At 43.2% G+C, this 25,408-nt stretch overlaps 1 protein-coding gene across 3 annotated transcripts in view; it reads left to right on the forward strand.

The window, feature by feature from the left end:
• The window catches only part of LOC8042089 (target of rapamycin complex 2 subunit MAPKAP1), a 116,622-nt gene that overhangs the window by 61,507 nt on the left and 29,707 nt on the right, over positions 1-25,408 (forward strand). For all 3 annotated transcript variants that reach the window (XM_040505137.2, XM_040222294.3, XM_040505135.2), the window contains exons 5-7: positions 7,785-7,960; positions 18,084-18,250; positions 22,562-22,729. In XM_040505137.2, coding sequence (XP_040361071.1) covers positions 7,785-7,960; positions 18,084-18,250; positions 22,562-22,729 — 511 coding nt within the window. The remainder of the gene's footprint in view (positions 1-7,784; positions 7,961-18,083; positions 18,251-22,561; positions 22,730-25,408) is intronic.

Genomic DNA, 25,408 nt, shown 5'->3' on the forward strand with positions numbered 1-25,408 from the left:
CTTCTCCGCGCTCGAAATGATGTTGATGAAAAGCATCCTTTAATAGCGGGATACCTTCACGTCGCAGTCACATGGCATCACGATGTCACAATATCTGTTCAGATAATATCATGCACACGTGTCCGGTCAACATGCACAAACATTGCTACTTTGACATTTTTACTTTATATTTGTGACTTATTATCTCACATTGTTTTTGAGATATAGCATTAGAATTTGGTAAGGACAGAACGAGCGGGTTGATAGAAATAATTAAACTTGAGGAAGTAAACGAGAAGGACGGACAACTCGTTTTCTTCCTCAAGCTTAATTAGAATTTGTTTTTCATATATTTTTCGCATGAAGGTTTATCGTCTGTATATAATTGTTCCTCTAGTTTATGAAGAAAAATATTCACAGCGCTTCAAACATGTCCCAAGGTAAAATAAAAAGTTTTGCAAGTGCATTTAAAAAATATGTTTATTTTTTTTTTTTATTTAGGTGAAGCATTCTATGTTATATCACCATTTTTTTCCCCATTAAATACAGGTTGCATTACTTTGTCTCCGTCTAAAATATAGCACTTCGAGAAGCGCATATTTGACTACATTGACATTTTTACTTTATATTTGTGATTAATGTGCAATTAAAAAATAAATCTTGGACTTTTTTAAATATTTACGTGATGCATTTTACACGATATATCACTATGTTTTTGCATTAAAAAATGTTTCATTATTTTGTCCGCATATAATACATAGCTCTTCGAAAAGCTCACATCTCGCTACAGTGACATATTTGCCCAATATTGGTGAGCTGTTAGCTTGTACCATTTTTAAGCTTTACTATTCAAGTTTTCCTCATATTCTTTTCAAAAGAATCTATCACCTAGATATAAATTCCTGCTGTTGTCTACAAATGAAACTATTGACAGCGCTTCAAACATGTCTCAAGGTAAAAGGTTCCGAAGACTCAACGTGCAACTAAGGAGCAACAAAATTTTATAGTTTTGAAATTTAAGTGAAGTATTTTACACCACATCGCCGTGTTTTCCCGTTCAAAACACGTTGCAATGTTTTGTCTTCGTCAAAAATACTGCGCTCCAGGATGTACCTCCTAGACCAACATTTTTGTTGCAGCCCGTGGCCTCGATTACGCCTTCGTTGTATAGAAAAGTTGTCATAATGTTCTCTTTATTTTTAATTTGTGCCAAGTACAGTTTTTAGATTTCTAATGCTATTAACTCATTCACTAATTGCGGGAGTATAGTTCAAAGCGTCAACGTGCATCCATCCTGTGACGAGCCCTTCCTTCTTTTTTGTTTCATAGGTCGCTGCTCATCGCCCACCCCTTTTTTTGAGGGCGAATATCGATTTCCAAAAAAACACCGAGTGATCGCCCACCCCTGCAAATACCCCAACGCAGACTCCGCGATCCGCGAACATTCATCCCGTCCGAATGACACGGCCGCGGACCTTACAGTTGGAGGAGGTCCGTGACAAAGTAAAACGGAGGGAAATACACTTCTCTTTGTTTGCGCATTTCCTCCCCGATTTCCGCGACTCCGAAGTCGTAGTACATGCGTGCTAGAGGAGAACGATGGAGATAAAATTGAACTTTGCTTACGACAGCAAAAAAAAAAAAAAAAGTTGGAAGGGTAACACAAGCAGTAACCCGTTCAGGGATCGCGAGGTCAGCGAACGCCCCATATCCTGGAATGTCCGTCTCCACCGAAGTCCGTCTCCACCGAAGTTCACTGCGAACTCGCTGCTCCTTCCTGGAACGTCGCGAAGGCGGTTGGAAAGGTTGCGCCATGTTTAAGACAAAGCCAACGGGGAAATGAAGATTTGCTGAAACGCTGCACACAGACGTTTGTAGAGCGTTTCATTTCGAGCTCCGTGTTTGCGGTGCCGTACACCACGCAGCAACGCCACCTCAACCCGCGTTGATAGTACGCTGCGCATGGACGCACGCATGTATGCACCTAACAAGAACGTTGCGCAAGAGCCTCCTCCTTGCGATTGACAAGGCGCCCGACTTGGCCCGAAGCCAGAGTATTTGCCAACGCGATCGCCGCCCATTCCGCTTCCCCGGCATCGCTCTTCGTCGCTTGTTTCGTCCGTTCGCTCGCTCGGTGCATCTTGTTGACTTTTCTATTTCCTTGTTAATTTTTTTTTTTAGGCGATGAGAACATAGCGGTGTTAACAACGTGCTTTAGCAGAACAAACGTTCGCGCTGTATGCCGATCGGCGGTGTTCATCGCGCGTATGCGAGCAACGGACATTGCGATAGTAAAACTTTCTCTCATTGGCTTTTCTCGAACAAAACAATGAAACTAATTCGAGTTTTGTATCTGTTGTCCGGCCGCGCTAGATACGTACGGAAAAATGGGCGTTTTATTAGCTTTTCCTTAACTTCGTGTGCTCATCCACGTAGACTGGCCCACCCCACTTTTTTTTTAATGAATTTCAGGTGGCAGGGGGGTGGGCGATGATTCGGGACATTACGGTAGTGTTTATTCTCGTTTCCACTAAGATGTGTTTGGTTCCTACCCTTGCAAATATATTTGTCAGAGGAACTGCAAATCTACTTTTTTTGGAACCAATTGTTCAGAAATCACTAATGTGCACCTAAAATATGCACCCAATTATGCACCTAAGATATAGCGGTAGCTTTGATGGTGATGGAATGCAAATTCGCCCAATGAAGCATTTGCTGATCTAACTGCTCCCGTGTAAACCTATATTTTAAATCTTTCTCTGGAATCTTGTGTTTCCCAGAAGAATGCAAGTAGCAAAGGTTTCTGTACTGTACAAAAAGGAAGATAAAAATCAGTTAGGTGACTATTGGCCTCGAGATCGAACTGGAGGTGGCACAACTATGACGCTACCATCATCATCATAGCAAGGATAGAAGAATGGCCGCCCCATAGGCTCTCCACGTTCGCGCGCGAGGCGGTGTAGATTTTTGCGTTTTTAGCAGAAAATTGTGCAGTACCGTTTGGTGCTTCCGTGAAGATTGAATCGTGTTATCAGCGTACGGCCTAATTTAAATAATCGCTTCTGTTGATGCGTTGTCTGTTCTAGGCAGACTTTGAGAAGCATAAATCACCACGACGGATGCCTGTTTTCGGGTGTACAGCACTATAGGTGGTATTCATTGGAGGCCATAGTTGAGCCCGCTACCGCAGAGCGCGAGCTCACGATGAGCTTCCCCAATGCTTCCGCAATGTGCAGTTCACACCGCCAAGATTGTAAGTCCTCTTAGAAGATAAGTGGGGTATCATTCTGACCATGTGCCGTAAACACTGTGCTCAAGTATGGCGCCCAGTGAATACCACCTATTTATGCTAAATATTTGTTTACTTAAAAAGAGATATCGGTTCACTAGCGTGGAAATTCACTTAAACAAGGAATTCCAACCTGGATACTTGCATAATGCTGGTACTGAAGGTTGTGAAATCGCAGGTTCTATGAATTTTTTTTTCTTACTTTTAGCTTTCGCAGTAATATAAATATTTCGCATTAAGAAAAGTTAGTGTTGTATTGGAAATTACCGTGATATTTCTTGCTTCTACGAGTAAAAAGGTTTCGCTGCAGCCAATCTTTTCCTTTTTTGTGACATGGTGTTGGTAAGTTTTTCGGACTCGTAATAATTCTAATACTTTGCGATGAAGAGAGTGCCTCTTCTGTTTACAATCCACAAACTGTTTGTTGGCAGGACAACTGAAACAATTGAAACAAACTGTTCTAATACATCTGCCAAGAGTGGAATAAACAAGTGTAAATGAGCAGTGCAGCAGCATGCATGTTGGAGGGCCGCGGGTCTCAAGAGGATAATATTATAAATTTCTGGCGAAATATTCTTCTATTCCTACGTAGTAGACTCTGCAACTCCAACAAACGACGCGCATCACGTCACAGACAGCATCGGCTGCAGCGACGTTCTCCTGAGACTTTCCGATCACCCTCCGCCCTCACCCAACACATATCAGGACTTGGCAGTTCATTGATTAACTCTCAGAATATTCAAGTATTGCTTGAATCAAAATGGTTTTTTGCCGTTTAATTGAAATATATTTTTTTGTCGTTTAATTGAAATTTTGTTTTGTAAAAAGTCAAGAAAAAAAAAAAATGCCTGCTTTAATATTTTGACGTTTTTATTTTTTTTAGGACACAGGCTTGCACAGTAAATCACTTCAGATTGCTTGTAATTGCCATTAGGGTGATTATAGTGTTTAAGGGGGGCACTACCCAGCAAAGTCAACTTCTGTCTGTACCGCTTGCTTGATTTTAATTAAATTTGCAGAGGAAGTTTATATCCGTGGCAGGCCCATTCGTGCCGAATTTCATTGTTCTATGTCAATTCTGAAACTTGTTACATATGTTATAATAAGGAAGTCAGCGTGTTCGCTTAGGAAAGCTATTGTTTTAAAATGAAATAAAAATATGTGATTTTTATATGTAATATAGTCAAAGGAATGCCCATACCCAGCTAGCTATTTTGCTATATTGCATTGTTTTCCATAAGTATAACTCCATAAGAAGATTACTTTTTTTTTCATGTCTGCACTTTTTTTACAAATGTAGTTTTTTTTTTTATCATAAAAGAATGTTAAAGTAGAAGAACTGACCAACCAGGGGCATGTTCCTCACAATATTCTATCCCAGAAAACCACCTAAGAATAATTCTCTATTGTGTAATAAAAAAACAATAGTTTTCCTAAAGTGAAATTTATCAAGAAAAGTGGCACATAGAAAAATGCATTCGAAGTGCTCCAACCCCTACCTTTCCTTTTGCATCGGTGGACCGAAGTAATTTATAAAAAATTAACTATGCACTGTAAACTAATGAAACTTTCTGGGAATACTCTCTAGGTGTTGGTGGATGTAAATATTTTTTTTTTATTTTTTTTTTCAAAGTCAACTTGTTTTGTAGAAATTGTTTTTTCTGTCTAGTGTCCCCCCTGAAATAATAACTTAAAAATTACTAAACCTTAAAAGGCTTCTAGTGTTCATACTTCTGCAGGTGTTACAATGTGAAGTTTAAAATTGGACTGCAATATGCCATTCAAGACAGAGTAAAAATAGTAAAAAAAAATTGTAGTTTAAACTTCTTTTATGCAATATGACTGGAGACAAATTAAACCATGGATTTACAGTTGATTAGTTTATTAAAGTGTGGTGATCAGCCGGGTTAAGCTTTTAATATACCCAATCATCATTCAATGTTTTATGAAAGCTATGGATTGTGCAGGATAACAAAAGTATGTGGGACCAGCGGTTCCACATACCACAACACTAAATTCCGATAGCATACAACTTAATATTAATTGCTTTGCTGAATTTCCATGCGCGTGAAACGACACAACACAACTTTTAGTAAGACAAACCAACAACAGAAACAACAAGCATTTCAAGGAGGGCCCAGCTCAGCCAGAAGCGCACTTGCGTCGTCAAGATCCATGCTTCTGAACGTGCGCGCGCCCGTAGCAGACAAAGCACGGTGGTTTCCCCGCTTTCACATGTTTCCATTTTGGGCTGCACGGTGGCAACTCGGTTCGATATCGAGGTGAATAGACCTATTTCTATATTGCTTGTATTTTTCAGACCTTGGAAAAGTTGCTCTATCATCGCTTAGTAGACTTTTCAAATAAATGTGGCTTCATTACTTCATCGCAATTTGGTCTTAGGAAAAACTGTTCAACAGAGACAGCCCTACTTGATTAAAAGGAATTTATTTTGAAACAGTCTGAAAGCAAAAAATTAGTTCTTGGTGTGTTCCTAGATGTTCCAAAAGCATTTCACTGTCTTAGTCACGAAATCTTATTCAAAAAGCTTGAAATCTACGGCATTTGCGGACATGCCCTGCATGTCCGCAAATGCCGTAGACAACTTTACCAGCAATATGTTAACATTAACGGTCGTTCTTCCACTCTAAGGTCTATTGCACTAGGTGTTCCACAAGGAAGCTCATTGGGACCTTTTTCTTAATTTGTACATTAATGAACATTATTAATACGGCAAAATTTGTATTATACACAGATACAAGAAAATTTTTTTCTGCGGAAACTTGTGACGAATGAATTAATATGACAAACTTTATCAAATATAAAATGCTGGGGGGGCAGCATCTGACGAACAGGAAACCATAATTTCGTAATTGTGGCCGTCCCTAGTATAGTGTCACACGCTATCCGTAAAGGTCTAAAATGTGTCCTGAACACGGTGCGAACGTGGTATGGACGCAGCGCATGAGCTTAACGTTTGCTCGTGCCGTTGTCAAAAAATAATTTTTCTGACTATTTTTTTTTATCAACGCATTTTGCAACGTCCCGATGTGGTCCAGATCTTGGTGCGAATGCATCATTAGGGTTTTCTTGTGTTGCAGTAGAATTTTCTTTTCTTCTCACACTCCTTTTCCAAATTTTCTTTTTCTCTTTATTGTCATTTATTTACGTTGAAAGAAAAAGAAGAGCATATACTTGCGCGTGCCACTGTGCACGCATAGAAGTGTCACTAAACCTTCGGTTGTTAGTCAGCATATTTCCCGTCTTTTTTGCACTGTTTTTCACTATGTCGTTCAACCAACCATCCCAGCAAGCTACCCTGTTACAGTACATCTTAAAAACACTACGAGTTAGGAAATCATAAATATAAAGTTGAAATGTCAAAGTAGCCATATGCATGCTTTTCGAAGCGCTATATTCTAGGCAGACAAAATAATGCAACATGTTTTAGTGAAAAAACAATGATTAATGTAATAAAATTAAAAAAAAACGATTTTCTTTTTATGGATTTTGAAATTGTGCAGCTTTTTACCTTGAGGCATGTTTGAGCACTGTAGATATTTCTTTATAAACTAGAGCAACAAATTATATACAGACAATCAAACCTTATGTAAACAATGTATGAAAAAAATTCTAATGCTATATTTTCAGACTACAATACTATACACTACTATTTTGATTAAAAAAATTTGTGTTCCATTATTTGTACTTTGTCTATTACGTGCCGTGTAACTTCGCAAAAATAACAAAACATTAAAAAGGGGTTGCCGTTCAAGTGCAATCTTAAATTTTGTTTTTCTAAAAAAAAATTTGTTTGTATACATTGGGGAATAAGATAGTATGGAGAAAAACAAAATTGTCAACCGGACACGCATGCATGATCTTATTTGAACAGATACTATAGCACAGGGGTGGCCAGGCTGACCCGGCCTAAGAGCCGCAAACAAAAGCACGAAACTTCCAAGAGCCGCGGGGGGGGGGGGGGGGGGGTCAAACTTCCTTTCAATCTCTGTGCGTCAAAAGCAGTCCAATTATGCATAAGGTAGCAGTGTCACAGGACTACCGAACCTCAACCTGTCTTTCCATTTCAAACGTGTTCCAATCCTTTTTTTTTTTGGAGGGGGGGGGGGTAGGAGAGGGAGCCACAAGCCGCACTTTAGCAAGCGAGGAGCCGCAGCTTGGCCACCCCTGCTATAGCAGATTATACAGCCTAACGTAACGATTGAATAGCACAAAGAATCTAATCTTCTGACTTCTTGGAGCTGCTATGGCATCTTTGGGTGATAAGCAATGAATCTCTGATTGGAATCTGCCAGATAAGAATAATATTTAAAAAGTTTGTTATGGGATTTTAGGTAATTAGGTTGATATTTATTGCTTTTGTTTTGTACCCTGATGTCCGATGCAACAACACTCTAGCGAAGGTATCATGCTTTATATCATAAGTGTCTTTTTGAATGGAGCCCATCACTAAGCATCATACCTCCATTCCCTTTGCTCTACCGACCCCAAACAGCCTCTGAACTGGAGGCGCTGTTTCCGCGCAAGGACCCCCTTAGGAGCAGCGGCCGGTCGCGGGATGTCCCAGACGTGGCCACCGCCCGGAGGTCCTCTGCACTGGCTCGTCAGTTGGACCAGTTTCCCGTGGCACCCAACAACCCCTTCAACGAGTACACTCGCTTTGACGGCAAGGTGGGCCCTCAAGTCCTCCAGCTCTGGAGTTGCCACTGTGGTCTTTGTTGTTGAGGGGATGGAAATGTGCAACTAGTTCCTTTTGTTCGGCAGTTTCTAACAAATTTCTTCTTTGCCGCACTTCTTGGCCATTGGTAAAAAATGATCCGCGTGTTTGGTGCAACACGGATATCCCTCTACGACAAATTCTCATGTGTAGAGCCTTGTCAAGAATTGCCTGACAAATATTTTCTTGTTTAGTTCTTGTTTTCTTTTCGACATGCTTTCATATAATGGAAAACAAAAAACACTGGCTTGAAATCCTTAGTGTGTGACAGTTTGTTTAGTTTGGTGTGTATCATAATCTGGGACTGAAAATGCGAATGTATATTAATTAGCCTCTCTCAATCAATTCGCTCATGCCATGGATTACAATGATGTTCTAAATTCTCAGCAATGATGTAGCAGTACAGCTTTTGTCTTCCATCAAGCCATCAAGAAGAGAGACCGTTTTTTCATTATTGTTCATTGTTTGATCTTTACCCAAACTCTCTGAAAGAAATTTTACAGCCCTTTTTGCATTAAAGACCAACGTACAACCCTGGTCTTCTGCAGGGAAGATATTCCTCTTAACGCTTCCCTCTCCAAAGCTGCGAGGGGAGCCAAGTTGGGGCAAGGTAAAAAGTGGAGAGGATATAGGAAAGGAGGAGGCGGGCAAGAGGGGAGAGTGTGAAGTGTACGTCGGCCTTTAAAAAGTTGTAAAGCCCAAGTTAAAAGCACGGCGCTTGCTCCCATAGCTTTCCATCTTGCTCCCAAAGGGAACCATTGGTTATCTGTTGCAGCCTTTGCTAGGGCCCTGGGCTGATGGTTGGACACTGGCAAAGAGTGGTCTCTCCTCCCTTTTGTGGTCTTCTTGTTTCATATCACCAAAGTTACCTCTGTACTTGAGGTCAACTTTCTGTGGCATTGCATCCAAAGCTACAGAGCCAAAGCACACTGTTTCACTGCACAGCTGAATGTAGTTAAACCAGAATAATTTGCTAAGTGCAACTTAACCAATTGCACATACAACTGTTATTTTTAGCTTTGATTGCACAATGTTAGCCAAGAGGTGTCAAACTTATAGCACTTCTTGTTTTGCTCCTAAGTTCGCCACAGGTTTTCTGGTTTCCTGCAAAACAAACCTGGCCTCTTTCTCGTGTTGTGTGCTTCGTCGGTATGGTGTATTGTCGGTACCTTCCCTGAGGCCACCCCTTTCTTTGCCCGGTAGGATTTTTCCAAAGTTTGGCAACCAAAAGTTGTCAAAACGAATCAAGCGAGTGATGTGCAACGTGTACGCTCCAGTGAGACAAAGGGATATGGAGCTCTCCATTGTTTTCATATACCGACTGATTAGCAAACTCACTGGCATAAGCGAGCAAGTGTGGGGTTTGAGCCCAGGATCCCTGTGTTCTGAAGCGCGAGCTTTCACTATATGTGTTCCGAGCTGTGGTGCTCCACCGACTCCCCTAGGGCCAGCGGTAACTGATTGCTATCCAAATGGGATTTGACTTCGTTCCATAGTGTGTTGTCTCGCTTTTCGATGTATCGTGCCCACGCTATGAGTCTTCAGCACCAGAAGAGTTTACGTATCAATGTTCTCAAAACTGCAGCACAGCACCGATGAAATTCATGACATTTCTTAAATCGACGCTGCATATCTGTATCAGTCGCGAGACAAATGGACTTTGACGAGATCAACCACGGTGTAATTTACCTTGTAAGTCGGTCCAAGTGCTTCAGTCAAAGTGTTGGCTCATCTGTAGAAACAAGTGAAAAGTTGGGAAAGAAACGTGGATGTGCTCAGCGATCGCACTCTAGCACCCCAACTGCGATCCTCATGCAAAGAGGTGAACTGTAGCAAATGCGTGTCTGTCATGTTAAAACCCAAACTGAAACCAAAACCAAAAAGGTCCAGCGCTACTTGTCGCACTAATACAGAACCGTTAGCTCTTAGCTTTCTCTTCATTGCCACAGAAAGTTGATCCCAAGTTGATCCCGACCTACTAGATTTCAGCAAGGGTCCGATTTCGGTCAAGAAGAGAGCAAGAGCATTCTCACTTGCTGCTCGGACGTGGTGCCACAGCTTGCGCGGAATCGACCCAATGAAGCATTCTTCATCCATTCACAACTTCACGGTTGGGCACTATTTTGGTGAGAATGTCTTACCAACATACAAGTATAGTGAGAGAAGTCTCGTGGACTCTGATGTTCATGTCCTTAGTACTCCTTCACCTGTCAGTCAATGTCAGCTTGTGTACGGCAACAACTTGAGATTTTCAAAAGAAGCGCAGGTTTTCAATGGCTTCCAATGTGAAATAGCAGACAATCACAATTTCAACCCGTTTTCAATCTAACTTCGCCACAACACTCGGTTCATAGCAGACAATAAATTTTTTTTCCTATCTGTTAGCAGTTGACATTAGGCATTTTCTTATTTTATTTTTGTCTGCTAATGACGCTTTGTGGCAGATGGACTGCATTCTTCGCTCATGCTAGCAGGCGAACCAGTTTGTTTATGAATGCTATATTCGCTTGTTCCGCAGGAGGTAAATTAGATCTCGCGGGGATAAAATCGGACCCCAGGCTTGTTTACTCCTGAAACGAACTGAGAGAGAAAAACTGAGAGACGCCATTCTGGAAAGGATATGATTAGGTATGCTGGCATAGCTGATGCTGGCATGGCTGATGCTGGCATGGCCTACTTCCTCCATAAAATAATTTGCAAACTTTCGAGTCCAATACCTGTACGGATTATACTGGCTCTTCATTATTTTCAGTGTTAGTGTGGTGGGAAAAGAAAACAAAAAAGCAAATATTTGCTCAACTTTCATAAATGGAAGTTGTGCAAATTAGGAAGATTTATGAAAAAGTTCAAGATGTCCACTTGTATGTCGTAAACTTATTCATTAATACCTATGTTGCGCGGATATCAAGGTCCGCATACTCCCGGATATCAACGAAGAAAAAAGCATTTTCATGGGATTCCCAGCCCTACTAACGATGAATGTGAATTGCCCGTGTGCCCATAAGGACACAGGAGTTGCGAGGTATTCATTTAATTGAAACATTTTAAGATACGAAAGTATGTTTTCTTTTCCAACAATCTGATCTCGCAAAAAGCTCCGCAATCTTGGTTCTGACATAGCACATGTTCAGTGATGGGCAGCAGGTAAAATATGCAGGAGAAATGAATTTTTCAAAGACAGCTGGCACAAGAGATAACAAAGAGCATTGTCCAGGTCCATTTTGGTGCAACATAATGTATGGCCTGAAAGGTTTTAAATGAGCTGGTAATTTCTATAAACATTAAAATTATAAATAAGCTGCCTAGAAATATATACCACCTTATATTGTTTTTGACAAAAAAGAACTGCCTAGTTTTTGTAGCATTAATTTTCAAGAGATTACTCGGACCTTTTATGTAATTTGTATAAAATAATTTATTTTCCGTATCCATAATATATTTCGAGTTTTCACCTAAAAAGAGGGTGGCAATGTTTTTCGGCACATTTTACAAATTTTATGTTCAAATTAATGCCAGTTACATATTATTGTGGACCAAGTGTGCTTCTATATGGGATACCTGAAAGAATAGATTTTATTTTTCAGGCGTCTCATAAGAGTTTCACATGTTCAGGAACCTTGTACTTTATCATGAACATTTACAAAGAAATGAATGTGTTCGCCAGGGATGTACCGCTTAGCTTCTGGTTACTACTTGAAATTCTATCAAAAGGTGTGAGTAATAAACTTAGTAATTCAGTGCTAAATTAATATTTTTTTCAGTCAACCTCTATATCACCTCTGGCAGAAAGAAATTAACTTCCAAAACACAGTAAACAACTTAACTTTCCTGAATTTCTGGTTCAATAAATATTATCCCATGGTTACGAACATATAGCACACCACTCCCAATCACGAAACGTTGTACTTGCAGAATATTTTACGGAACCTGCACTTTGCAGAATTTGAGAAATATTGAGCCTGCGAAAATAGTCATACAGTACAACATAACTTTTGCATTGCATAATTTTATCAGTAGCTTATTACGAAAAGACACAAAATTCTAAACCTGTTTGAGTTCCTGGATTTTATAAGTTCTTCATGTAGCACATTTTTCTAATGACTTTTCAAAGTGTTTCTGGAGTAAATAATCCATGGTTCACATACCGCAAAATCTTGAGCAAGCGCCCACTCAAAGTTTGAAGATAATAGCGGAAAAATAGGGGATGGGCGCAGGTGAGGACATCAATTCTACATATATACGCACTGTGCATATTTTTTCAGATGTTGCAAATTTTGGGGGTGGGCGCTTACCGTGGAATGGGTGGATGCACGGTATTCTATGGTAGTTTCCTGGAGAACCCCAAAGTCTTGCATCAAAAGTGAGACATGTACAAACGACTTGAGTTCTCCAAAGAGACATTGCATGATGCATGTGCATCTTTTAAATCAGGTGAATGATTCGAAGTTGAAGACGTCTCCTGTCTACGTGCAAAAATATTCGGAGGAAATTGCTTGAAATAAGCCAATAGTCTTTACAATCACTGTTTTTGTTACAGTGTTCCCCCATTATACAGAAAGCAAACAGAAGTCTAAAATATTCCGTAAGCTCTTTGTTGCTGTCATAGGCACGATGGAGGGTGCTCATGATGACAATGATCTCTGCTAATGTGAAATGTGTGCCTTCTCACGGGCAACACACAAAAAAATATCTCCATCTGAAGCAGAGTTTAACGAGTGAATTGATCTACAGCTAGGGCCAAATAGATTTAACCCACTTCAAATAAATCTAGAAAATCAGTTTTGCATGTTCCAGCACTGTAACTTACCGCGAGAGTGTGGCCAGGTTTGCTATTCAGTATCAGATAGGACTAATAATCAAAACGAGATATGTTTACAATATTTACGGAAACGCACGTAAAGACGACTCCAGTTCTTCGTCCCAAGGCAATGGCGATCTCGGTCTCATTGCGCTCTTTTCACATTGTCGTCGTCCGGGCGTGCGGCGCCCATACACGCGACACTGGAAAACCCTTCGATTGGCACGTGTGTTATTATGCAAGAAATCGCGTTTGATTCTTCGATGTACTCTCCCCTTGAACGGGCGCAGCTCGTTTCTTACTTGCCTCCGAGCGATGTAGGAGCCGAATTCGCCTCTAAAGCGCAATTCCCTCGGGAAGTCAAACCACGCGGAACTGGAGGTGCCCGTCACGTCCCGGGAAAATCTCGAGAATGTGGCGAGTCTTCCGGGTTTGTTGCAGGCGATGGTCGTCGCGTAACAACACCGAGTCGACCTGTAAATCTCTCGAGGTTGTCGATGTAGAGTGGTAATAGGATCTCGACCTGCGCGAGTACTCCTTACGCCGACGATTCCAGAGTGCGGCCAATGACTTCTCACGGTACCTCTGGCGACGAGCGAGTTCTTTGGCCAAAGCAACAGCGGTCTCTCCTCCCTGAGTGGGTAGCGGAGTCGGGCGCCTAACCGGCAAGGAAATATGTTGCCGTTGATGGCTCCGCCTCCTCTTTGCCGGAGGCGGCACTGGTCAAACGTCGGAAATTATCGACGACTTCAATTTCTTTCGAGACTGTGTTTGGTTCCTCAAAAGTCGCGTAGGTGCACCCCAAAATTTTTTTCGGCAACGTCTTCGCCCGAACGCACCGTGCACTCCAAAAACGCCTCCAAGCAGCTCTTTCCCTAATGGATTTCTACTCGGTGCCTTCTTGAAATGAATGGTTTGAGAGTTTCTTCGCCACGTATAATTATCCAGATTTTGCATTGACGGAGGGCATGGCGCAAAGGAGCCCACGTCGTGCCACAAAGCGACAATAGCCAAAACGAAACTCTCTGTAGACATGTCGCTCGCCAGCTCCGGATGCACTGGCCTAGTTACGGTGCGGGTCAGTAACAAAATGTACGACCAATACTTCTTGCCTTCGTCTTTGGTGATGACGGGTCCGGCAAAGTCGAGACCCACGACCGCGAAGGGAGCCGCCTCTTGTACTCCCGTCTCGTGGTAGCGGCGCCACTGGCTCAATAGCATTCTTACCGCGTATCTTTCTACAGATTATAGCCAACGGCCCAGGACCCTCTTTGCTGCTCATAGGGCTCAGAGGATTTGGAAGCTTTCGCGCAATTGAGTAGTTGTGTCCAAACACCCTGTACACAAAAGCCGTCGGTGTGCTTTTTGAATCAGGTTCCACAAATCGATGTGTCACGGACGACACGATCAAATGCGCCGTCTTGTAGCCAAAGTTTAAGTGCTGTGGACGTCCTTTTGGTCGCGACGGTCTTTCGTCATCCAGAAGTGCACCTAGGTGGCACAGTTCCGACAAAACGTCGAAACTTTCGCCTCGCTCAACGCGGATGAGCTTGTTGCCAAAGACTTCTCTTCGAACTAGGCGGATCGATGACGGACAAGCTTCTTTTACTTCGCCGGTGGTGCCAAGGGGCCCCTCTCGTTTTTCCTCGCTACGCGGACAATTTCTTGCAGAGTGCAACACCTGGACCGTGGTTCTTAGCGAACAATTCGGCGCACCAAAACGTTTGATGGCAACCGCAGGTTACAGTTTGCTCATGATGATGTGGCTCAGCCAGTGTTGAGGACCTTTTTTTGTGTACCGCTGTGTTGAGGACCTTTTCTGTGTACCGCTGGGCGTACGAGGCCGGTATTCCTGCGACTGTACCAGCCACGTCGGCCCTTTCCACCACTTGATGCAGTTCTTGATCGAGTCCGGAAATACCCCACTGGTCAACAAGATCCGGGGGGTTGTCGACACCCGGACAGTGTCCCCACGTACTGGGTTCTGCCTCTCCTGCACTTCCGTGGCACAGTTTGCCAAGAACGGATTCCACTGGGACAGAGGTCCCTTAACCCAGTGGAGTGCTGTCGTGGAATCCATCCGTGGCGTCACTGTGACATAATGCAACGTTATCGCTCCTTGGAAGTGGGAGCACCTATAAACGCTCCCATCAACTGCACTCGTAGAATCGAAAGTGCCTCGATAGGCGCAACACGTGTTCTAGACGGGATTAATGCCACAGTCCTCTTGTCACCATTGTCCCTTTAAAAAATAGGCAACAGCTCCGTCGCTACTACCAACCTGACGATGGGGCACCAAGATGTTCCCGAGGTCAAGTAGAGCATCGAGCCATCTGGTTCCCCTCTCACTGACGGCTGGCGACATCTGTGCATTCCAATCTAGTCCCAGTGTTCAGAGTTCTGGGGACATAATCTTCGCCGTTATCGTGACAGGACAAAGAAGACAGAGAGACATAGCACCGAATGGACCGCGAGTCATGCGCCACATGTCATTCTTCGTGTCTCTTGAGTCTTCTGTAGGAGGAAAGGCATACCACAAAAAACGGAGGGCATCGTGGTGTTTTTCTTTACCGTAATTCAAATTTGCAGAAAGGCCTTTCTCAATGTCAGCAGTGACTGCCACAGAATAGATACAGCAGTTGAGTATCAGCTGGAGGAAGTCTGGACCTGGACCTGTTGCCAATGCATTATTGAGGGATGGAGATCCCGGCAACTTCGCAGACGCATTGAAAATTATGCATATTATTTTTGTTGTGAAGCTGTCTGGCCTAAACACAGCTCGGTGTGGCATGTAGTAGACCCGTCTCGATCTCGAAGGGTCGTTGACTCGCTCTGGGGGTCCTTTCTGACGAAACCTTCCTTCAGGTAGTCTCGAATCGCTGCGTCATACTGAGCCAGTCCTTCACTGTTGTTACTCAGGCGCCGCTCCTGTTTGTTCAGGCATCGTGCCACAGCCTCATTGCTTTCTAGGGATCAATCCCAAGTCCTTGCATTAGAGCCTTGTCTCGTGGCGCCCCTCGACGAAGTCAAGGGATTAAGTGAATTCTTCTCTCACTTTGACTTCCTTTCTTTCGTATGGACAGTCGTTTGCCACCACTCCAAGGTTCTCTAGCTCCCAGAAAGCTCGTAGCTCATTTAAGAGGTTCGACATCGGGTCAGCAATGTTGGTACGCGGAACGGCAACCGTGGAGCAGGACACTACGTTAACAGCTTGCATAATAGGACTCTGTAAATTCCATCCAAAGTCCATTTTCGCTGCAATCAATGATTTCTACTTCCTGCATACTTCACCACTCACAATCTGCCAATAGTAGGTAGTCAGCTCCCACCAAGATTTCAGTTGTTTGTGTGATGTTCCAGGCAGGTAGAAAAGTGACATCTCTTCATTTTAATGCGAAAACATTAACTGTCCCATGGAGCGAGCCGACGTCATCAGTTTGAAGCGCAAAAACAGCGCTTAGGTTCCCTGATCCCAAAGGTCCCATTGGTTGGCGTGCGGCAACGAGGCTCCCATTGGCCGCTGCGCACGTCAGTTTCAACGACTGCCGCCAGATGGCGCTGCGTGCCCGTGCCGCCAGCGCGCCGATAAAACTATACGCCGCAACCCCATGCCACTATGGGCCCCGCGCCGGTTAAAACAGACACGTTGGCACGCACTCGAAGGCATCTGCTCGCCTCGTTGCTGAGCAACATGCTGTCGCCTCCATCATTCACATCGTCGGCGGTGCTTCTGCTCGTCTCGCCGCCGACGAACATGGCGCCGCCTCTGGCATCCACATTGTCGGCAGTGCTTCTGCCACAACTCGAAAACATTGTAGTAGAGTAGACAGTTGGGCGAGTTGGTAGTTATTGAACATAGTTACAGTTGCGCACTCAGGGACAAGGACAGAGAAGAGGAACACGTAGACGACAGACAAGCGCACACTCACAACTCATGTATCAACGAAAGAGGAAAAGAAAGTGGTACAGAACGCGGAATCCGCTCGAGCGTTGGCCAGACAGGCACGAGGGACCACAGGCCCAAGGGCTCGAGGGGGACACGTAAAATTACCCACACGAAAAAGATTTCAAGAAGGCAATTACAGCCCTCGGGCCTGCGGTCCCTCGTGCCTGTGTGGCCAACGCTCGTGCGGATTCCGCGTTCTGTACCACTTTCTTTTCCTCTTTCGTTAATACATAAGTTGTGAGTGTGCGCTTGTCTGTTGTCTACGTGTTGCTCTTCTCTGTCCTTGTCCCTGTGTGTGCAACTGTAACCATGTTCGAAAACATTACTCGCGCCACAAAACTCCGCGTATCACTCCACGGCATTCCATTGGACATTCATGCTTTCGCATTCACAACTCATAAAATGTGCTCATAAAATGTGCTTAGGTGTCTTCCGACTTTTTTTTAGCTCCACTACTCTGGGGATTTTGAGCACACTTTTGGGCACAATTAGTTGGGTCAGTACAGATGTCTTCTATCTCCAGTGCCTTTACACGGTGCTCCTTGCAGCTGTATTGACTTTTCAACTGCAGTCGCAAGAGTCATCGCTTTTCTTTGGTGATGTTAGCCGATCCACCGAACGAATAAATGGTCACGTCCTCTTCACCGATCACCTCTAAATTACACTCTCGCAAGAGATGCTCAGTGACTAAGGAGTGCCGGCTCGATTTAGAGGTGATCAGTGAAGAGGACGTGACCATTTATTCGCTCGGCGGATCAGCTAACGCCGCCGAGGAAAAGTGAAGGTTCCTTATTTCGGCACCAAAATGTTCAATATCAGATAGGACTAATAATCGAAACTTACTACACTTTTTACAGAAACATATACAAAGACTACTCAAGTTCTTTGTCCTGAGGCAATGGCAATCTCGGTCTCGTTCCACTCTTTTCACATCGTCATCATCTGGGCACGTGGCACCCATTCTCACGACGCCAGAAAGCCCTTCGACTTGCACGCACATTATTATGCAAGCAGTCTGGTTTGAATCTTCAACAACCTTGATGGCCCATGAGAAGGGTTTTTCACATTTACTTTATAAGGGCTTAACTCCGCACTGAACCGCGAGAAGATTAAAATGTTTATTCGTAACTTTCGTTCGAGGTAAGTTTCTACTCCGATATCTTTACAAAACGAGTCCAGCCACACCTCTCTGGTGAATGACGGCACCATAACGCACAAAATTGATTTTCAAGATTTATTTGTGGCGAACGAGATCCACTCGGTTATGTGAAGCTAACGGGTTGCCTCTCCCTGGCACGGGTAGAGTGAGTTCATCCTTGTGACTCCTTTCCAGGTGAGCGAGCAGGGCCACCGGTGCATCAGCGTGTTCCTGAGCGTGCAGCCGGTGGAAGAGCGCCGCTACCCACTGGTGGTGGCCACGCTGCCCGGCGCCCGCATCCAGGACCTGATCGGCCTCGTCTGCTGGCACTACACCAACGAGGGACGCTCCCCCAAGCTCAGGTGGGAGGGTGGCGCTTGCACCCTGCGGCGACCTTCACTGTCTGGTGCAGGAAGTGAACGGCTCTGGACCTTTATTTAACCCTTTGAAGGTCGATACTGTGCGTGTACGGCAGCGATTGCACATTTGAAAGTGCCCACCTAGGTAAAAGCGAAACTGAGCACACCGCTGGAGGTGTTGCTGTTTGTCGTGTCTTTGGTGAACTACTGTATAAAAAATTATATTCACACGGTGTTCACCTTGATGGGTTATTTATAGTTTTCAAATTAGATGCTCCGCACATGTGATGCTCAGTTCGCGTACCGGCCACTCTGGCGATAGTGCCGATTGGAGCACTGACTCTTCCGATTCAAACTTCCGACGCTTTTAGAATAAAATTTAGAGGATGAGAGCGGAGAAGTTCTGTAAAGTACCTGCGGTTACGAATCTGAAGTCGCCGGAATGTCGCGGAAGAGGATGCGCCAAAATTAAACCGAATGGAAGAAAGGAGACAACTTTTTGCCTTTAGTATTTTAATTGGATGGCTCTAAACCTAAACGGCTTGCAAGCTCTGTATGTGTTCTTACTAAATAATAAAAAACTGTGCATCGACCTTTTCTTTACATCATTTCTTTGGAAACAAGACCCGACCACTGGGAAACATCTTTTGGGAAAAACACTCGACCGTCAATGGGTTAACTGTAGCGGGCTTTCTAAAAGGTGCCTAGAAGGCATCTTTGACTGGTGTGTTTAGCATCTTATTCTGTCCACGCATCAAAAGTGGCCCCAAGTGGCAACAAATGACGTCGCAGAAGCCGACGTGTCACATTGTCAGGTGTCGCGATCCTGGCAGTTGGTGCAAGAAGTTCCGGCGAAAGTAGGAGCGAACGGGATTGTCGCCGATTGTCGCTGGGATTGTCGCCGATTGTCGCTGGCTGTCAAACCTTTTGTGGATTGTCAAGTTGGACGGTGACTTGCAGCAGGACAGGCACCTGCCACGTCTACCACCGCCACCGCGACCCTGCGAGGATAGGATCACGGCCGGTGACAGCTTCACACTGTTATGACTTCGTTGGGTGGAAATTGAGGCACCACTTTTTAGGACGCTGTAAACGCACCAGTCAGAGATGCATTGCAGGCACCATATTCCTACTCCCCGAAGTTTGATTGTTTCTGCATCCACGCATAAATTTCTTCACTAACTTTGACGAGGAAATTGAATTGATATATACAGTTATACTCCAATTCAGGTTGCGTTGCTTGGTTGTATGGGTCACGCGAGAAGTGTTTTCCAGCCTAATTTAGTGTAGGAACTGAATAGGTTTATATATTTACACAGGGCGCGCAAGGCATTTCAGAACATAACGATGGTTTCAGCAAAAAAAAATGATGTTTAAAAAAACTACTATTGTTGGTTGTCTATCAATTGCGATAGCATTCGTCTAGGACAACCTCAAGGACGACGTCTAAGACGATGTCCTAGAGGACAACGTCTAGGACAACCTTTACGGCGATCTCAAGGGCAACCTCTAGGACGACGTCTAGAACGACCTTTAGGGCAATCTTAAGGGTGACCTCTAGGACGACCTTTAGGGTGATCTCAAGGACGATGTACTAGAGGACGACGTCCTAGAAGACGACATCTAGGACAATCTCCATGACAACGTCAAGGTCGTGAGGTCTTTCGAAGAGGGTGCAAATCTGAAGGAGTGTGAGAGTGTGAGCTGAAATGGTCTAGTGTGCATGCTTATTGTGCATTAGGAGGCCAGAAAGTCCAAGAAATCCAGGCGGTATAATTAAAGAATTAAAAAATTATATTTTCATTAACTTTGGTACAGGTACTGTCTTCTTTTCGAGTTTTTATTTACTATTTATTTACAGAAAAAAACCTGCAGCGCCGAAAACTTCGGCATTATAGCAGGTGCAGCCCATGACGCCAATAAAATAAAAACAGAACACTTGAATATACAACCTGGGCTGTCAATAAAAAAATACATAAACATGGAACATAAACAACATTAAAAATCAAGACCATTTCCTGAGATAATAGGTCCGACGTCGTCACGAATAAAAGAAGACTCTGGTAACAGGTTCCACTGAGCGATTGTACGTGGAAAAAAATGAAAACTTCTTATAATCTGTTTTACAAGAAATTTCCCTTATTTTTCTGATATGATCCACACGATTTGAAATGTAGTTAGGTAAATTTATGTAGTTGCTTTTATCAATACCAGTCGTATCATTAAAAATTGCGAGCAAGAACCTCAATCGAAAATCTTTGCGCCTTGACAATAAAGTTTCCCAACCAAGTACATTTTTAGTCTCTGTTACGCTATTGTTTCTACTATAATTTCCTGTTACAAATCTCGCCGCACGGTTATGAAGTTTTTCTAACTTATCTGCAAGGTACTCCTGATGCGGATCCTTTATTCAAACTTTATTCGATAGAATAAAGTTTGAAGTGTCAGTGACAATGACTGACTCAATGCAGCTTTGAGAATGGCTGCATGCCTCGATCCAGTGGCGTAGGCAGAGGAGGGGTTTAGGTTTAGGGAAACTATTTGATATTTGATTCAGAAGTATTTGGCCAAAACCACAGTTTGCTTCGAATTCGCTTCAAGCTAAAAATCCACTTTTTGCACGTGCATGAAAACGGGTTTGAGCTAAATATGGCCCATAACCTGATTTTATTAGGCCTGCTTTGGTGCACCACTCAAATCTAATATCCCTTTAGTAATGATGATGTGTGGCAGTCTTGAGGAGGTTTATGTTTCTGGAGTTCAGTGTTACCAACCATCTGAAATCGAAAGACATGGCAGCCTTGACTTCCCAAGTCAAGCTACTCAATGTTTTTGCTTGGTTGGATACTTGCTAAGGAATTCCCCAATGAAATGTTTTGTGGACACCCTGATGATTTCATCTTGTCACAATTGAGGAGCTATGCTAGGAATGTCTTCACATGCTACTGCTGTCTATCAGCCACTGCTGTCAAGCAGGTAAATACTGTCTGAACTTAAAGCACATTGTCTAACTTCTTTAAGTGGTACTATTTGATGAGGCAATGTACTCAAATGTAATCGAATTTGGCTCCTAGTTCAGGTATGCACATTCAGTTTTCAGTGAGACAGCTAAACCTTGGGTCTTGCATTATAACTGCAGGTCAAAGCAACAGTTTCTCTTCGTATGGAGATAGCACCTAACTTAAATGACAGCATTATTTCTAGCATACCAATAACTTGCTACCAGGTTGTTTTTTTTTCCACAAATTCTTGAGATCTGGATTTCTGACAATTTCCAGGGTGCTGAGGGGAGAAAAGGGCAATCGCTGAAACTTTTGTTGTTCTCTGCCCTTTTTCTCCCACACATCAGTTATTTTGTTTGCGAAGATTTTGCAGTTCTGTTGCATAGTGCCACACAAGTGTGCCAAACATAGCAATTGGGGGTGTCATGCATTTTCAAAATCAGCATTGTTTCGTTTGACAAGGGCAAAATATAGAGGTTGGTTGGACATAATAGGGGTGGTCAGTCAGCCAGACTGGTGGGTGGCAAAACCACTGCCACCCACTGTGGGGAGAACCCTGCTTGCTACAGATGTGTTTTTAACCAGCATTTTATAGCATAAATGTTGTTGTAGCTTCGGTGCTTCAGATAGCTTTTGTTCGATGCTAGCACAGAAAACGCTGACTCGCAACTGCACATATACTCAAAAACTGTTGAACATTACAGAGCACTTAGCCTTAAGGTTGGGAAACTTTGCACTTACTGAGGACCAGTTGAAGGCTCCTTGCGGGCGGAGATGGCGTGCACAACAAGTTTCATGACTCCACATTGACAGCAAAAAATGTCACCATGTTTTATTGAACTATAGAAACAAATAACATTTTTTTTTTTTATTTCGGGTTGTGTAATCTTTCAAATTATTTCTAAACCAACAGCCCACACTTTCTGTACGGAAAACTTTCCAATAATAAAAAGGACCAGCCTAAGACACCATGTTTGTGGCACTATTTTGTTTTCGTGAGGGGTGTGTATTTTTATGTCCCCAGGTCGCATTGACTTCTCCAGACACGAGGAATGGGCCTTCTACTCCGATAATTGTGCCTTTTAGGGCAGAGAGCTGCATTCACCATAAGCCCGTTGGAACATTGAGAAATGATGAAGGCAGTAGAGTGGTTAGTTCGGGCAGTTTGTTCATGTCTACTACACATAGAAGAAGTGCCAAAAAAGGCAAGGATGTTCAGCTTGTTCCATCCTTCCGGCACTTTTTCTATGCATTGAATTTTGATGGGCTCAGTTATCTGAGTGTTTGTCTTTGACCGGACCACTTCCTCCAGGCCGAGTGTGTCCCACTACTGCCTGCGCATAGCAGAGGAGAGTGGGGAGATTGACGAGGATTTCCCTCCCCTGGACCCCCGGGAGCCCGTCTCCAAGTTTGAGTTCCCTTTCCTGGCGCTGGCTCAGCTGGACCGGGAGGACTTCCCCACAGGCACCCTCCTCACTTTGTGAGTCCCTCTCCCTGCGTCTCGTGGGCGAGCTCGCCATAAACTTCTATGATTCGGGTTCCCTGTTTTCGGATAAATCCGATAAACACTGGAAAGTGAGTGTTTTTTTGGAGCCATTGTTCCGGTTTCTAGTTTGAACCATATTATTTGTGAAAAATGTAAACTTGTAGATTTCATAGGCTGGGAGGGCAGCTGAAGGATTTATGCATCCAGAAATTTGGCTATTTCAAAGTAGTAATGATGTTAGCTCTGGTTTTCAACATTTGTTGTGGGACAGTTAGTACTGCCAATCTCAAGGGCGCCAATGTAAATGCAGCTGCAAAAATACCTTTTGGTACCGGTGATTTTTTTTTTTTTTCTTTTATAAATTTAGTGTTTGTTTTTGTTTAAACAGTATTTATTTATTTTTTTTTTTAAGAAATAATATGAACAAAGTAGAATTAAACTCAGAATTTTGGAGAACTGGGGATCTTACAAAAATGAACTCCGATATTCTGCCCTGAATTTCCAGCGACAAATAAGCTCCGAAAAACACTCTCCGAATTTCGCCATAAATATACTGAAAACACAGAATCCTGCCTATAATGCATGAAATGCAGTGTATTTAAGGAGTAGCCATTTCAACTTCTTTAGACCACATTCAACAGTCATTTCAGACAGTGAAGAAGAACTTATACTTTTCATGATTTCCCCACAAAAATTAAGGGGGAACTGACGCAGGGCAAGTGACCTCGATGTTCCTGCTAAATTTAGTGGGGAGACCGGATTTGTGCATAGGTCTTGTGGTGTCAAATCATTTGACGTCAATTTCCTCGGTAAATTTAGCGGAGAAACTGAATCGGTGTTTAGGTCATGCGACGTTAACTTTCTCATTAAATTTAGCGTTGAGACTGAATCGGCGTGTACGTTGCACAATGTTATTTCCGTGCTAAATTTAATGAAAAATGCATGGACAGGCAGATTAAAATTTCGTGCTTGGGGGATTCTGTTAGAAAGCATTGTATGGTTTAATGGGGTTCTCTGTTTTTGGTGTGCATTAATAAGCGCCAAGGGATAACCCCTGAGCCTGCTTTATAAAAATAGGGGGAAAACCGAAAAACCCCGAATTGGAGCTGTCCTCGGGTAAGAAAGTAATGGAAAGATACAATCTTCTGCTAACCCTGCAACACGGCCTCCCCTGAACTATCTGAGAGGTATTTTTTGCGAACCTTTATTTCGTTTCCGTCTCTTTACAGTAATGGGATGGATGTCTTTGAAGACTATGGGTCACAATAAACACCAAATCGGTGGAAAATAATAAATCCCGATAAAACATCCCCAAATATTAAGAAAAGTGAACCTCGAGAACATGGTACCTTATCTGAAGTTTTTCTGCGTTCTGGTTTTAACTTGCCGTAATATCCCGAGATATGCCCCTCCACCGAAAGATAACCCGCCCCTATTTTTAACACAATTTGGTATTTCAGAAACACCAAAACCCAAAACCAAAAACACCTCTAGTAATTGCAGGGCTCTGGCCTATGGTGACCTTGGCAAAATTAGTTACGCAGCTACAGCGGGCGATGAGCGAACGTTGCAAACTGGGAAGGACAGTTTTTTATGCTCTATTGGCCTTCAATGCAAAAACAACCTTGGCAGGTTACAGAATATAGAAGTACTAGCATACTTAAAAATGTTCTTAATTGCACACCGAAAGGTAGCCCACTCCTCATTTTCACCAAATTTAATCTCGCTTTTAGGTGAGCTGCCTCTGGGGATATGACGGTACCATCCTCATTAGAAAAAACGGTGTGGAGAGTGGAAGGCTTGCTTTTCTTGCTTTTGGTTTACGAGCAGTCACCATCGGCCTTCTGCCCGAAATTCTTTTCTCTGGGAAGAGGCTCTTCAATACCGTAGACAACTTCATTTTTGTGGGTTTGATGTTGTGTGAATTCTGCAAAGTACAGGTTTTGGGAAGGTGGCGTGCACAAAATTCCGTGGTTGGGTGTGGTGCGCTATTTAAGCCTTACTATGAGGGATGTGATGGTGGGATGAGATTTTTGTATAATTTTTGTGATCGCAAATTATTGCAAAAATTAGCTCTTTGCAAGAATTTTATGGTTTATAATATTCTGCTTAGAAAAATGTTACTGGAATCCATATTACAGTCGACTCTCATTAATTCAAACTCTCGTAATTATAGCTTGCAGATAATTCAAGCTAACATGCAGGTCCCATCCTATGCATCTTTATGGGAGGCAACTCTCGGTAATTCAAACTTTGCTTTATTCAAACATATTTTCGGCCCCCCTCGAGTTTGAATTAACGAGCTTCGACTGTAATGTGTTAAGTCTGACTCATAGCCATCCACTTGTTTGAAAGCGCCCAGGGAAGATTCTTTTGAGAGACAGGGTTTTCTGCCAGGGTAGTTACCTTTCTGGGTGATCTTCTGGGGCAGGAAGGTTATATTTTCTCATGCTATTTATCCTTTGCAGTCTTGTTGGACCGAGTGGCTACAGTTTGAGGATATTAACATTGAGAAATACAAATTTTCCTATGGGGTTTTATTTTGTTGCAAGGGGCATAGACCATTGATTCTCCCTGGCATAGGCCTAAGTAGTCAGGAGACTAGTATTCTATAACCTTAACACTTTTGTGCATGAGGTCCTCATATCAGGACAGCTGTGTAGTAACTGGGGG

The sequence above is a fragment of the Ixodes scapularis genome, unplaced genomic scaffold, assembly GCF_016920785.2.
Source record: "Ixodes scapularis isolate PalLabHiFi unplaced genomic scaffold, ASM1692078v2 PGA_scaffold3__209_contigs__length_174095766, whole genome shotgun sequence".
NCBI classification, from domain to species: domain Eukaryota; kingdom Metazoa; phylum Arthropoda; class Arachnida; order Ixodida; family Ixodidae; genus Ixodes; species Ixodes scapularis.